At 43.9% G+C, this 15,201-nt stretch overlaps 1 protein-coding gene across 3 annotated transcripts in view; it reads left to right on the plus strand.

The window, feature by feature from the left end:
* Window positions 1-15,201, plus strand: part of phip (pleckstrin homology domain interacting protein) — a 219,148-nt gene that overhangs the window by 53,491 nt on the left and 150,456 nt on the right. For all 3 annotated transcript variants that reach the window (XM_067984931.1, XM_067984932.1, XM_067984933.1), the window contains exon 8: window positions 10,757-10,978. In XM_067984931.1, coding sequence (XP_067841032.1) covers window positions 10,757-10,978 — 222 coding nt within the window. The remainder of the gene's footprint in view (window positions 1-10,756; window positions 10,979-15,201) is intronic.

Genomic DNA, 15,201 nt, shown 5'->3' on the forward strand with positions numbered 1-15,201 from the left:
CAGGTGCTTCACAGAGGCATAATTAGATAAAAATGAGCCAAAGAAGGAGCTATTAGGAGGGGAGATCAAAAGCTTGGTCAGAGGTGGGTTTTAATGAGGGTCTTTAAAGAACAGAAGAGGTGGAGGGGTTTAGGGAGGGAATTCCAGAGCTTGGGGCCTAAATAGTTGAAGTCATGGATGCCAATGGTAGGGTAAAGGGAAGAGGGAATGCACAAGAAGCCAGAGGAATGGAGCGTTCTGGCAGGAAGTCGGAGAGATGGGGATGGGTGAGGCCAGGAAGGGATTTAAATGTGAGGATGAGAATTTAATTTGGAAGTTTTGGGGGAAATGGAGCCAGTGTAGGTCATCAAGGAGAGGAGGTTTTTGTTTATTCGTTCATGAAATAGAATCTCATGTCGCCCAGTTTATACCACTAAGCTAGTCCCAATTGCCTGCACTTGGCCCATATCCCTCTATACCCATCTTACCCATGTAACTATCCAAATGCTTTTTAAAAGACAAAATTGTACCCGTCTCTACTACTGCCTCTGGCAGCTCGTTCCAGACACTCACCACCCTTTGAGTGAAAAAATTGCCCCTCTGGACCCTTTTGTATCTCTCCCCTCTCACCTTAAATCTATGCCCCCTCGTTATAGACTCCCCTACCTTTGGGAAAAGATTTTGACTATCTACCTTCTCTAGTCCCCTCATTATTTTATAGACTTCTATAAGATCACCCCTAAACCTCCTACTCTCCAGGGAAAAAAGTCCCAGACTGTCTAACCTCTCCCTATAAGTCAAACCATCAAGTCCCGGTAGCATCCTAGTAAATCTTTTCTGCACTCTTTCTAGTTTAATAATATCCTTTCTATAATAGGGTGACCAGAACTGTACACAATACTCCAAGTGTGGCCTTACTAATGCCCTGTACAACTTCAACAAGACATCCCAACTCCTGTATTCAATGTTCTGACCAATGAAACCAAGCATGCCGAATGCCTTCTTCACCACCCTATCCACCTGTGACTCCACTTTCAAGGAGCTATGAACCTGTACTCCTAGATCTCTTTGTTCTATAACTCTCCCCAACGCCCTACCATTAACGGAGTAGGTCCTGGCCTGATTCGATCTACCAAAATGCATCACCTCACATTTATCTAAATTAAACTCCATCTGCCATTCATCGGCCCACTGGCCCAATTTATCAAGATCCCGTTGCAATCCTAGATAACCTTCTTCACTGTCCACAATGCCACCAATCTTGGTGTCATCTGCAAACTTACTAACCATGCCTCCTAAATTCTCATCCAAATCATTAATATAAATAACAAATAACAGCGGACCCAACACCGATCCCTGGGGTACACCGCTGGACACAGGCATCCAGTTTGAAAAACAACCCTCTACAACCACCCTCTGTCTTCTGTCGTCAAGCCAATTTTGCATCCAATTGGCTACCTCACCTTGGATCCCATGAGATTTAACCTTATGTAACAACCTACCATGCGGTACCTTGTCAAAGGCTTTGCTGAAGTCCATGTAGACCACGTCTACTGCACAGCCCTCATCTATCTTCTTGGTTACCCCTTCAAAAAACTCAATCAAATTCGTGAGACATGATTTTCCTCTCACAAAACCATGCTGACTGTTCCTAATTAGTCCCTGCCTCTCCAAATGCCTGTAGATCCTGTCCCTCAGAATACCCTCTAACAACTTACCCACTACAGATGTCAGGCTCACCGGTCTGTAGTTCCCAGGCTTTTCCCTGCCGCCCTTCTTAAACAAAAGCACAACTCTTAAACAAAGGCACAACTCTTAAAGCCAGCATTTATTGCCCATCCCTAATTGCCCTTGTGAAGGTGGTGGTGAGCCGCCTTCTTGAACCTCTGCAGTCCGTGAAGGTTCTTCCACAGTGCTGTTAGGTAGGGAGCTCCAGGATTTTGACCCAGCGATAATGAAGGAATGGCGATATATTTCCAAGTCGGGATGGTGTGTGACTTAGAGGGGAACGTGCAGGTGGTGTTGTTCTCATGTGCCTGCTGCCCTTGTCCTTCTAGGTGGTAGAGGTCGCAGGTTTGGGAGGTGCTGTCGAAGAAGCCTTGGCGAGTTTCTGCAGTGTATCCTGTGGATGGTACACACTGCAGCCACAGTGCGCCGGTGGTGAAGGGAGTGAATGTTTAGGATGGTGGATGGAGTGCCAATCAAGCAGGCTGCTTTGTCCTGGATGGTGTCGAGCTTCTTGAGTGTTGGAGCTGCATTCATCCAGGCAAGTGGAAAGTATTCCATCACACTCCTGACTTGTGCCTTGTAGATGGTGGAAAGGCTTTGGGGAGTCAGGAGGTGAGTCACTCGCTGCAGAATACCCAGCCTCTGACCTGCTCTTGTAGCCACAGTATTTATATGGCTGGTCCAGTTAAGTTTCTGTTCAATGGTGACCCCCAGGATGTTGATGGTGGGGGATTCGGCGATGGTAATGCCATTGAATGCCAAGGGGAGGTGGTTAGATGGGTAGTGATGGGTGAGTGGGACTTGCTGCAGGATAGGATACAGGCAGCAGAGTTTTGGATGTGCTGGGGTTTATGGAGGGTAAAGGATGATAGGTTGGCCAGGAGAGCATTGGAATTGTTAAGTCTGGAGGTGACAGAGGCATGGATGAGGGTTTCAGCAGATGGTCTGAGGCAGATACAGAGGCAGGTGATGTTACGGAGTCTTTACGATGTAGAGGATATTGGGTTGGAAGCTCAGCTCAGGGTCGAAGAGGATATAGATGTTGTAAACAGTCTAGTTCAACCTGAGACAGTGGCCGGGAATTGGTGACGCGTATGGGGTTCGTGGCAGGGGTTGAAGATGATGGCTTTGGTCTTCCTGATGTTTAACCAGATGAAATTGCAGCTTATCCAAGCCTGGCCTCTTGCGCATCACCATCGCACCACCATTGGCAGCTGTGCCTTCAGCTGCCTAGGACAATAGCTCTTGAATTCCCACCCTAAACCTCTCTGCCTCTCTACCTCTCTCAACCTCTGTTAAGCCTACTCTTGCTTCTATTTCTTATGTTTCGTATGTTCTTAGTCACTCTTCAAAACCTACCTCTTTGACCAAGCTTTTGGTCACCTGTCCTAATATGTCTTCATGTGGCTCGGTGTCAAATTTTGTCTGATAATCGCTCCTGTGAGCACCTTGGAATGTTTTACTACGTTAAAGGTGCTATATAAATGCAACTTGTTGTTGGATGTCAGACAAGTAGGGTGAGGGAGGTGGTAGAGAAGGAGTGCTGGGTGTTGTCCAAGTAAAATGTTAACAAGGGGCAGCATGTAGATGAGGAAAGGTCCAAGGATAGATCCTTGGGGGACTCCAGATTTGTGGATGGGAGGAGGACAGTCACTGTTTGAGTTTATAGATTTGCTGCATTATTACGTTGCATGCAAGTGCCATTTTAGAGCTTTGTCTTATGTGTTTCTTTAATATAGAATGGAAAAAGAGAAACATTTTCTTTAATTTTAAAAGAAATAAAACAAATCGGGGTTATATTATGAAATTCCAAATCAAAAGTTTGAGATTTTTGGAGCTCATTTGTATTTTGTCTATCTTAAAGTAAGATAGGATCAGTGGCTACATTGGTCTACACTAGAGTACTCTGGAGGGCATGATGGGGGAGGGAACTCATTTCTGATATATGAAAAATTTCTTCTGAATTTGTGTGTGCAATATGACTGCAATTTGTCTACATAAAAGAGATTGCACTTCAAAGTAATTAATTGTATGCAAAGTATTTGAGTGATGCAATGGCAGCTATATAAATTTAATTCCTTTTTGATGAAGGTGAAAGATATTTGCATTGAAGAATGGTACCCTTTTTCCATTCCAGACACCTAGTAACAGCATCTTTTGCTCTGGTACAACAACCAAGTGCAAAAAAAAGCTTCATAGGGCTTGATATTAGGAGGGAGGCGGGTTGGCAGCGGAGGGTTGACTGGGCGCGTGGGTAACGCAGCCTAATTGAAGGCACTTACCTTGGCTTCCGGGTTTTGCGCTGGAAAGCTGCGCAGTGGGCGGACTGCGCACCCGCATCATAGGCTGTCAGCGGGAGGAGCCCTATGTAAAGGGGCAGTCCTCCACTGACTGATGTTGCAGAAAGGAGCAAAAATTACTGCATGGAGCAGCCCCGGGGGAAGGCTGCTCCCATGTTTAATGATGCCTCACTCCAGGTCCTACTGGATGGGTGAGGAGGAGGGGGAGGACAGAGATCTTTCCCCGGCGGGCGGGAGGAAGTGGCCTGCCTCTGCCACCATGAAGGCTTGGCTCGAGGTGGCAGAGGAGGTCACAACACCACCAACTTATCACGCACTTGCATACAGTGCAGGAGGCGATCCAATGACCTAAGTAGGTTAGCCGAAGTGAGTACACTTGCTCATTCCCCTACACTCCGTCTGCCACATCATCGCCCCCACCCCACATCTCCTTCTGCACTGCCAACATTACTCTATCACATCACTCCTCACACCCACTCAAAGCTCATCCTCATCTTACCTGCACTTACTCACTTCGCCAGTACTCATCCCACCACTACCACTCAACCCAATCCTCATACAATCTCATGGCTCTATCTCATACTCACCCTCTCATGCATCCCTTTCACAGTCAGTCTCACCCAACCTGCCACTACCTGGTGCTGCAGCCACAGGGCATGCATCACATATGTGTAGTCGGAAGCATAAGGCAAACGTGTCGTGAGCATGAAGGGGATGCACAAGGGTGTTTGAGGGTTTGTCATGGTTTTTACTTATATTTGATTTCTGATCAACTCACATTACATATATTGCCCTTTCCTGAGGATCACCATGAAGACCCACAACTGATGCCACCCATTGTGTAACTGCAGAGTGGGTGTAGGTGTATTTGCAGGGCTCTTTTGTGCACACGACTGAGAGACGTCGGCGATGTCCCCTGTGGCACCCTGGAAGGATGTGGAGGAGAAGTTGTTGAGGGCAGTGGTGACTTTGACAACGACAGGTAATAAGATGGTGCTCGGGCCAGCCGGGAGCAGCTCGGCATGAAGGAGGCTGCAGATGTCCACGACTACATGTCGAGTGACTCTGAGCCTTCGTGTGCACTGCTGCTCAGAGAGGTCCAGGAAGCTGAGCCTCGGTCTGTGGACCCTGTGGCGAGGGTAGTGCCTTCTGCGACGCATCTCTCTCTGCGGTAGCCCTCCCTCCTGCTGTGCAGGTGGATGTGTCACAGCACTGTGTTGTGGAGCTCCACGTGTCAGAGGTGGACGGCGAGGCTGGTGATGCTGTTCGTCCTCCGAGGAGGTCATGACTGCAGCTATGGCGGCCCTCACCCGGAAGATGTACATTTGAGGGGGTCCGCAAGGTAGGTAAATGTATCTGCACAACGGGGTTGAGGTTCCAAGTTGGTGAATTTGATTGTTAGGAGGAGGGTGGTGAAGGCCAAACTTTGTCCAAAGTGACAGAGTGGCCTCCTGCAATGAGTGAGGGTCTCCCCCACCCCCCCACCCCAACTACCCCCCACCCCCCACCACCCCTCCCCCCACCACCCCTCCCCCACCCCTCCCCCCCCACCCTCCCCCCACCACCCTCCCCCCACCACCCTCCCCCCACCACCCTCCCTCCCACCCTCCCTCCCCCCCACCCTCCCCCCCACCCTCCCTCCCCCCCCCCCACCCCCTCCCTCCCCCCCACCCCCCCCTCCCCCCTCCTCCCTCCCCCCCCCTCCCTCCCCCCCCACCCTCCCCCCCCCTCCCTCCCCCCCCACCCTCCCCCCCACCCTCTCCCCCCCACCCTCTCCCCCCCACCCCACCCCACCCTCCCTCTCCCCCTCCCCTCCCCCCCACCCCACCCTCCCTCTCCCCCTCCCCCCCACCCCACCCTCCCTCTCCCCCTCCCCCCCACCCCACCCCACCCTCCCTCTCCCCCTCCCCCCCACCCCACCCCACCCTCCCTCTCCCCCACCCTCCCACTGTCAAATGGACCTTTGCAGCTGCCACAGGCTGGTGACTGCAACATGTCCATTTCAACTGGGAGTGTTTCCAGTGGAAACACGCTCAGTTGAGATGAAAATCCCACTCCTCCTAAAATATCCTACAAATCAGTTCTGCTAACGACCTGAACTATCACATTAATTGCCTTAAATGGGATCCTGCTGGCTTTAATTGCTGGCAGGAGTCCCGCATGCGCGCATCTACACGCGTCACTGGGGAACCTGGAAGTGGGCGGGTTGGAGCCGGGCTCCGGACCCGCCCCGGGAATCCCCGATTTTCAGAGCCCCTCCCCGGCCACGAACCCGCCGGCTCGGATGTCCAAAAATCGAGCCCATAAACTCTGTCCAAAAATTTATCTTGGGTACAATCTCAAGAGCACCCTCTACTGCAAGAGTATGAATTTCCATTCTATATATCTCTTTGCCCTTCTGAGGTTATTGGCTTAGTGACAATTAGTGCTAAATGATATCTTTAAGCCTGGGCGGAGTCTGCCTGAACTCATTTTATGTAAGACTCTTGAATGGTCCATCCTCTTGGCAGCAGACACACAAGTTTAGGCAGGTAAAGTTAAAATGATGAGGAGATAAGTTGCATCTTGTTTGAATGGAATGCTCATAGGTTAAGTAGAGGGTAGGTGTCTGATCAGCTGGATGCTATATTTAGTCAACAGTTGGATGCAACTGAATTTTGTGTGTGTGTGTGTGTGTGTGTGTCTTACGACATTAGGGCTTGGCTCTGGATAAATGTATTTAAAGTTTTTTTTTGTCATGAGTAAATATAAATACAGTCTATTAATTGAAAGTTGCTTAATTTGAATTATGTTCATTTGAATTTGATAGTGTGGTTATTATTTAGCATGAACATGAAAGCAAAGCACCTTTCATAACATGTTCTATTATGTATGGAACTGAAATAGTTCCATTAAAAAAAATTCCCTTCTCATAGGTGTTAATTCATTGGTGAACAACGCACACATGGAAATGGGGTTGAAATGATATGGAAACAGGGTGGGTAAATATGATTAGAACGGTTTGCTCACATGGAGGGTAAAGGCCGACATGGACTGGTTGGGCTGAATGGCTTGTTTCTATTTTGTAACTTCTAAGTAAATATTCTGAATGCAGACCACAAAATGGTAGCCTAATTTTTTTAATTGAAAAGCCAAGGTGAAGGGACAAGGCCCTTAGTGGCAACCACATCAAGATGGAAAAGAATAAAGAAGACTAGATAAATCAGGAACCAGTGATTAGGTGACACCAAGGTTGGACTTTAAAAGCTAGAAAGGTTGTAAGAAGAAGGAAAGTACAAAGGAGGAACCACAGTTCCACAGCCTTGAGATCCTGGGAAAAAATGAGAGTAGTAATACTGTGTGATGAGTTTTGATTTGAACATGTTGTGGATGCAGGAAGGAGAAGGAACATATATGGTGCTGTATTTGGAGCTTAGATGGAACAATTAATATTAATGTGAATATTGATTTAGAAATAGAGGCATCGAATACAAAAGCAATGAAGTTATGCTAAACCTTTATAAATTACTAATTAGGCCTCAGCTAGAGTATTGTGTCCCATTCTGGGCACCACAGTTTAGGAAGGATGTCAAGGCCTTGGAGAGGGTGCTGAGGAGATTTACCAGAATGGTACCAGGGATGAGGGACTTCAGTTATGTGGAGAGACCAGAGAAGGTGGGATTGTTCTCCTTAAAGCAGAGAAGATTAAAGGGAGAGGTGTTCAAAATTATGAGGGGTTTTGACAAGAGTGGATAGGGAGAAACTGTTTCCAATGGCAGGAGGGTCGGTAACCAGAGGACACAGATATAAGATAATTGGCAAAGACTAGAGGGGAAATGAAGACAGAGGGTTGCAAAGATCTGGAATGCACTATCTGAAAGGGTGGTGGAATCAGATTCTATAGGAACTTTCAAAAGGGAATTGGATATATACTTGAAAAGGAGAAATTTGCTGGGCTATGGGGAAAGAAAAGGGGAGTGGGACTAATTGGATAGCTCACTCAAAGAGGTGGCACAGACACGATAGGCCGAATGGCCTCCTTCTGTGCTGTATGATTCTATGATTCTCGCAAAGAAATAGAGTATGTCACTAAACCCTTTTGTTACTGTTATCTAACTTTACTTCTTTACTGTATTAGTTTTCATTGTGTTGCACTTTATGAAAATCTGTGCATATCCCACACTCGGTGCTGATCGTTATTTGTTGACTATTTTGTCAATTGCTGTGCTGTAGCGAAGATAGCAAGTAGCCTGATGTGCATTAAATGTATCTTACAGGTTTATTGGAGGACTCTCATGGGAGATAAGAGATGTGCAGAGTTTCTATATCTTTAAATAAACATGTTGCTGGTGGTCAAAAGAGCCATTTGAAATAATAGAGGGGATTGGTGGGGGTGGGGGTAGGGGAGGGGGGAGAATGCCTTCCTTGATTCTATCAATTTCCCTGATTTCTATCTCAACTAAGTCTGAAGGTGTGGAACCTTATTGTACTGCTCAAGCCCAACTGAGCTTTATGTTCCTTACCAAGACCATCTCCCATCTCTGAGCGCTCACCTCTGCCCCTATCTCTCCCCCTCTACAACAAAATCTCTGTGCCTTTAACACCAAGTGATTTGACTTCTTTAATATCCTTCTAACCTGCCTCCACCCTCTTCAAATTAAAACTCATTCAGAATGTAATGGTACATGTCATAACTTGCTCAGGGTGCCTTACTCCTATCAGCACTATTCTTGATAAGTTCCATTATGTCCCTGCATGTTCCCTATGTCCTTGCAAATGAACTTTCAGATATTAAATTGCTTTCAAATACCTCCATGGCTTCTCTTTTTCCCTCTGCTCTTCCAGCACCTTTGACTCCTTGTTACTATTCTATTGACAGCTGCTTGTTTAGGCACTATGTCCCTTCCCTCTGGAACTCAACTCAGACAATGTCTCCACCCTGCCAATGGCCTTTCCACTTTCAAAAAAGTCCTCAAAACCCTTCAGTTTGACAGTGCATTTGCCCCCCCACCCTCCACAATCCTTCTATTATCCCATTTGTTCCTCCTTTCAGTGTTCTGTTTTTTTCTCTATTCTGTAAAGCACTGAAATATCTCCCTGAACACGAGGAACGCTACAGAAATCTAAATTGATCCAAAGTTCCCTCATTTGAAGAGTGTCCCTCACAATTCTGAACAACTACAAGCTTAAAAAAAATTAATGTATATAACCTCAATCACACATTTATTCTAATTTATTTGGTGTGCCACAACCCAAAGGGCCCAAAGCAGCCCTGAATCCCTAGAAAATTTGGCTACGCCTCATGCATTTAGAATTTGGCTGAATCAGGTCTAGGGATCACGTACTGGCCCGTAAATTGCTCTGAGTGGTGAACCAACAGTGCTCGCCGCTCATGAGATTTAAATTCACCCACTAAGTTACCATGTTCTTTTTGGCGGCAACTTCCTTGAAATCCGAGTTCAAAAAACAGGAGCGTTCTTTCCAGGGCTGTGTGAGCAGGGAAAGGATCTCTATGTCCCCATAACCAATGAGCTTGAAGCAAGCCATGCTGCGCAAACCAGGAAGTGAAACTCATTTGACAGAGTAAAAACCAGGAAGTGACCAATAAGGTTAGTAAATGTACAATAAAATGAGATAGAGAAAGCGAAATAGAGGGTAAGATTTAAAGACTAAGATAAAAGCAACAGAAAGAAAAAGTTTAAAAAATTTTAAAACATTTTTTAATTAAAAAAATATATTTTTTAAATGTGCGAAAATCTATTAAAATCAGGAGTAATGAGACGCCATGTTTTTAAAAGTTAATTTTCAGTGCCGGAGAGGTTGTTTGGCAGTCATTAATGCTTACCATGCCGTTAAAAATTAGTTTAGACCTAAAAAAAACTCATGGTACCTTTTTTTGTGGCATGATTAGTCAGTTTCCAGCTTGGAGGAGAGCAAGTTCTGCTGGTGCATTGATTGCAGCTGGCGAGATCCCTTTAACGCGAAGCTTTCACGTCGCCGGTGAATCAGGAAGAGCAAGTTTCATATTTCCGCATTTGACTGCAGATGTGCAGTCGCTGGAATTTGCTCTTCGATTTGCCTATTAATAACGGTGAGCGCTGTTAGGCTCACCGTTATTTTACGAGCAATTTCTGGCCCAATGTTGCAAATGGTAGGTATAAATACAGCTATGTTATAACTAGGCAGTGCGGGGCTGATAATCTCACCAGATTTGACACTTAAATGCCGGTTTCCAAATAAATATGATTAGTGTTAATTTTGAGAAAATTTGATTGATCTATCTATCCACCTATCAGGAAATTAAATTTTTATTGAGGATTAAATTCTCAGATTATTTTTTCTGGGGAAAAATGATTATACCAGCAGAGCAACAGTTATTACAGTCAATGTAATAGATTGCTTTTGTCACAGGAATGACAAAACTAAATATATTAATAAAATTGCTGCACATTTTCATGGATTTTGGGTAAGTTTGTTGTAATGTAATTTGGAAGGAAAATTAGGCAAAATACAAATGTTCCCATTTTTGAAAATGATTTGTGTGGTACGTACCATTGCGCTTCAGCAAAAACCTGGTGACAATTGTGAATTCTATGCTTCTGGTCTTCATAATAATCTTTGTATAGTTGAGTATAAATCACAAATGCGTGGAGTCTTAGTTAATGGAAACCTAGTGAATAAATCTTGTTTTTGTAAGCTAAAACAACTTTTGCTAATAGGGATTGCATCGTCAAGCTATAAACTGACTTTCTTCAAAACTTAATATACAGGGATCTGATGATTGTCTGGTGAAGATCTGGACAACAGATGATGGCAGGCTGCTGGCCACTTTGAGAGGACATTCTGCTGAAATCTCGGACATGGCAGTTAACTATGAAAACACCATGATTGCTGCAGGCAGCTGTGATAAAATCATCAGGGTTTGGTGTCTTCGGACATGTGCACCCTTGGCTGTTCTGCAAGGTCACACTGCGTCCATCACATCCTTGCAGGTAAAGAGAACCTTTGATCTTACCAATAATTAGGGCTGTCAATTAATTCCAGTTTTTTTTTTGGTGATTATTTTTTTTTAACTCAATCATCGTGGATGTTACCTGGAGAGGAAGCCACAGGGCAAGAACAGGATACAAGGGGGGAAGGCCTGAGAAGAGGCAGCAGGGAGGGAACGGGATATGGAGAAGGAAAGTCTGAAAGAGGATGGAGCAGGGCTAGGGCGGGAATGGGATACAGGGATGGAAAGCCTGAGAGAGGAGGGAATCAGGAACTCATTACCTGTACCAAAGGCTGCGAATGGCATTCCATTACTTTTCCTTTAGATTTCAGGTTAGAGATTTCTGAGCACTTCTGACTGTCTGTCTGTATTGTGCTGTTAATTCTAACATGTATAAACACCAATGCTCTTTGTACTAATGTATCCAATTTATAATCAACCTTTGCCCGGCAGACAAATCACTCCCTGCTAACAGTACAGGGAAGACCACAAAGGACAACCAGACACCAACATATAACTATAATCAACATGGCAGCCAAAAATAAGAATAGCAAAACTGGCATACAAATACTTAGTAACGCAGGCGACTATGGTATCAATTAAATATGTGATTTAAACCAAGATTAACTGAGATTTAAGTTTTCAATTGGGGAATTAATTGCGATTGATTTTTAAATCGGTTGACAGCCCTACCAATAACGGTAAATAAACTATGGGGCTGATTTTCATGTACTAGTGTAAGTGAGTTCAGAATGGTTAAGAAGTGGTGCAAATCTTGCCAGATTAGCAATATGCTAATAGTGCTCAATTTTCGTAGGTCATTCTGCTTGCATAATTATTCACAGCTCCAGCTGTATTTTGGACATGTGTAGGAACACACTAGTGGTTTGGATTAGACCATTGCATATAGGTTACATTTAAAGAGATATGGACAACTAAGTGGAAGTGTCAAAATAGGGGACAAAAATTCTTTCAACCTTTGGAAAGCCTAAAAAAAAGGCATTTCAATTCATTGACACTCTTTGCCAAGACTGAAAGTGGAGAGGGCTAAGATATTATGCGCAGAAAAGAAGGGAAAGGAAACCCATGATACAGCCATGAGGCTGCAGACAAGTGAAGAACAGCCTAGAACCCAACCTTCTGTTTGGCTGTTGGAGTGGAGGCAGTGCTGCATGAGGTGGTTGCGAGGAGGTTGGGTGGCACTGTTTGCCACTCTATGGCACCTTCCCCATAGCTCAGCTTTCATGCAAGGAGAAGGAGGCAGATTGGAGGCTGGAGCTGACTGTTACTGTCACTGGCGGTGCCTGTCCTACGATGCATATTAGCTGCATGTGTCTTTGCAGCAGATGGTACAGCTTTGCATATTTGTTCACCTGGAGCTTATTAAGAGAATTCTCCATGGTCATTTTTGGGTAGGTGTGACCATCCCTGCAGATATGGTTGTTGGCAACTTGGTGGTGCCGCAATCAGGCTATGCTGGTTGTTCATCAATCACCCTTGCATATCTTTAATGCAGTACCACTGAAAGCATGACAAATCTGGAACACTCTCCCACAAAAAGCTGTTGAGGCTGGGTCAATTGAAAATGTCAAAATTGAGATTGATAGGTTATTGTTAGGCAAGGGTATTAAAGGTTACGGAACCAAGGTGGGTAGATGGAATTAAGTCACAGATCAGCCATGATCTAATTGAATGGCGGAACAAGCTCAAGGGGCTGAATGGCCTACTCTGTTCCTATGGGTGCATATCATATATATGCCATCAGGCCTGCTATCACAGCATTCCTTTGGAGTTGAAGCCTTCGCATTCACTAATCTTCTGCCAAAGCGAGGTATGTGCACATTTATCCACAGGTGCGGGTATGAGGGTACCAACAAGTGTGTACAGAATACCTCTAGTGCATCTTGATGTGCCAGGCATCCATCTTCTTCTGCCTCTTCCTCCTCCTGCAGAAAGCTCACATGTATGAACATTCCCATTGGGAAACCAATCAACGGAGCTGTAAGAAGAAAAAGCAACATAGCACTTACCACAAAGGCTCATGAATGACTAAATGGCAGTAAAAAAAACCAGAAAAAATTAAGAAGGTGATGCAGAAGTGGTTTAACACTGCTAACTGAATCTTACAGTGCCCTTTTAATCAACCTCTGTCTACAGCTGATCGCCTGGTAACCCTGCATACCTATTGTTTTTGGGCACTATTTACACCTGGCGTCCTGCACTTTCAAATATTGGAAAATAATGTGCGGGATGAAATGACGCCATCCCACCCTCATTTTAATATTTTGATGATGGTCCCACCTGAAACAGGTGAGAGTTTCCTGGCCCCATTTAAATGCCGGTGGAAAGGTGTGCAACATGCAAAAAGGCAGAGACCCAGCATTACTGACATACACCCTTTTTTCTGTCTGATATGCCTTGTGTGCGCCAATTTATGGGGTGTAATAGACATAAAAATTGGGATCTATGTCTCTTACTGAGGCCATTCTTGGAATACTTAACCATAATATTGCATTTTCTAGTTACCAGATCCATTTTAAAGCAACATTCTAAATCTTGGTTCTTAAAACTTTGCCAATTTTTTTTTTAGTGTATCAAATGCATGCTGACATTATTTAGCTTAATGGAACCTGGATTCCTAAATAACAGTCCTGGCAATGCATTATTTTTATTTGTTCAGACAGGTTCTGGGCAATAAGTAACCATTTTTAAAAGCAAATTTTAATTATAAATACTTGTAAAGGACAGAACACTCCTTAAATGCCTTGTTTCTAACAACAATTTCAGTGAATTTATCTTTATCTAATAAAAATAAGTGGATGCTTTTGCTTGCCTGGTAGAAGCTGCTAACTGCTTTGGAGTGATTGCTAAGCAGCAGTTGTCACTGATGACATCAAATTTTGCTATAGCTGCTTGAAATTAATGGAAAACTACAAATGTTTACACAGGAAGGGTTTCTTTTAACAGATTTAATAAAAATGTGCATCCTGTGTTCCTACTGAGAGAAAAAACATAAATATGAAGCTCATAGAATTCCTAGATTTCTATGTATTTGAGCCAGTAACAAGCATTCTCATATTTATTCAATTCAATTATAATGTTTGGTGGTTGCAGAAAAGGAATACATTTTCAAAGTTAAAAACAGTTTACTCCAAGTAAGGTTAATGCACCTTTATTATGGAATTTATCTACCTACATAATTGTGTAATTGTATACTCATAGCATTCCTAATTACTTTCTGATTGATTCACATTAACCATTATTGGTCCAGCTATCTAAAACATGATACCAGAAGTTGAAATAACTAAACATTTAAAAAAAAATTCAAGCCCTAACTGAAATTTTAACTAAAACTAAAGCAAAATATTGCGGATGCTGGAAATCTGAAATAAAAACAGAAAATGCTGAAAACGCTCAGCAGGTCAGGCAGCATCTGTGGAGAGAGAAACAGAGTTAACATTTCAGGTCAATGACCTATCATTGGAGCGCGTACTTCTATAAATGCGATCTCAACAAAACTGCTTTTTAAACAAAACTCAGCTACTTTATTGCCACTGAAGTTGTGCACCAAAAAATGAATGTTCACAGCCCATTTCAGAGCTGCAGAGGGCTTAAGGAATAAGGCACTCACTCAATCATTTTAAAACTATATGGCACTAATTTTGTGTACTGTATTCATGTGGAGTCAGGATGTTATTTTATTTTTTTCCTCAAAAATGTCTTCATTGGGTACCTGGCTAATCTTATTGTGCATGTCTAAATGTACGTGGTTGATACAGTAAAACTGTGAATGCCTCATTAAATCAGTAATGGTTTCTTCACTTGCTCCAGGTAATACTTGAGTAACTGGTTAATTTTAAAGCTAATAAATGCTGATTTGATCTAACTTTTGTAATATCTTTACGTATTAGAACAAAACCAATCCAATACCTGTTTGACTGTAGAAAACTGTGACAAGGAGTGCTTATTTGAATATCTGATCTATCAACTTTATGCGTCTAGCATGACCACTTTGGGCAACAGGGAGTCCTTTTGATTCTAGCAAGGGAGTCTGAGAAGTAGTTTCTGGATCTGAGGAACGCAGTAGCTTTGTCAATTACCCACTTCTAAATCAGGGAGAATAATGACAGCAAATAACAATTGAGCTTTTTACAAGACCAGTAAATGAAATGAGCACTCATTAAATCTTTAAAGCTGACAAGTCTAGTGCTAACAACCACTGTA

This window comes from Heptranchias perlo, chromosome 5 (assembly GCF_035084215.1).
Source record: "Heptranchias perlo isolate sHepPer1 chromosome 5, sHepPer1.hap1, whole genome shotgun sequence".
Lineage (NCBI taxonomy): Eukaryota > Metazoa > Chordata > Chondrichthyes > Hexanchiformes > Hexanchidae > Heptranchias > Heptranchias perlo.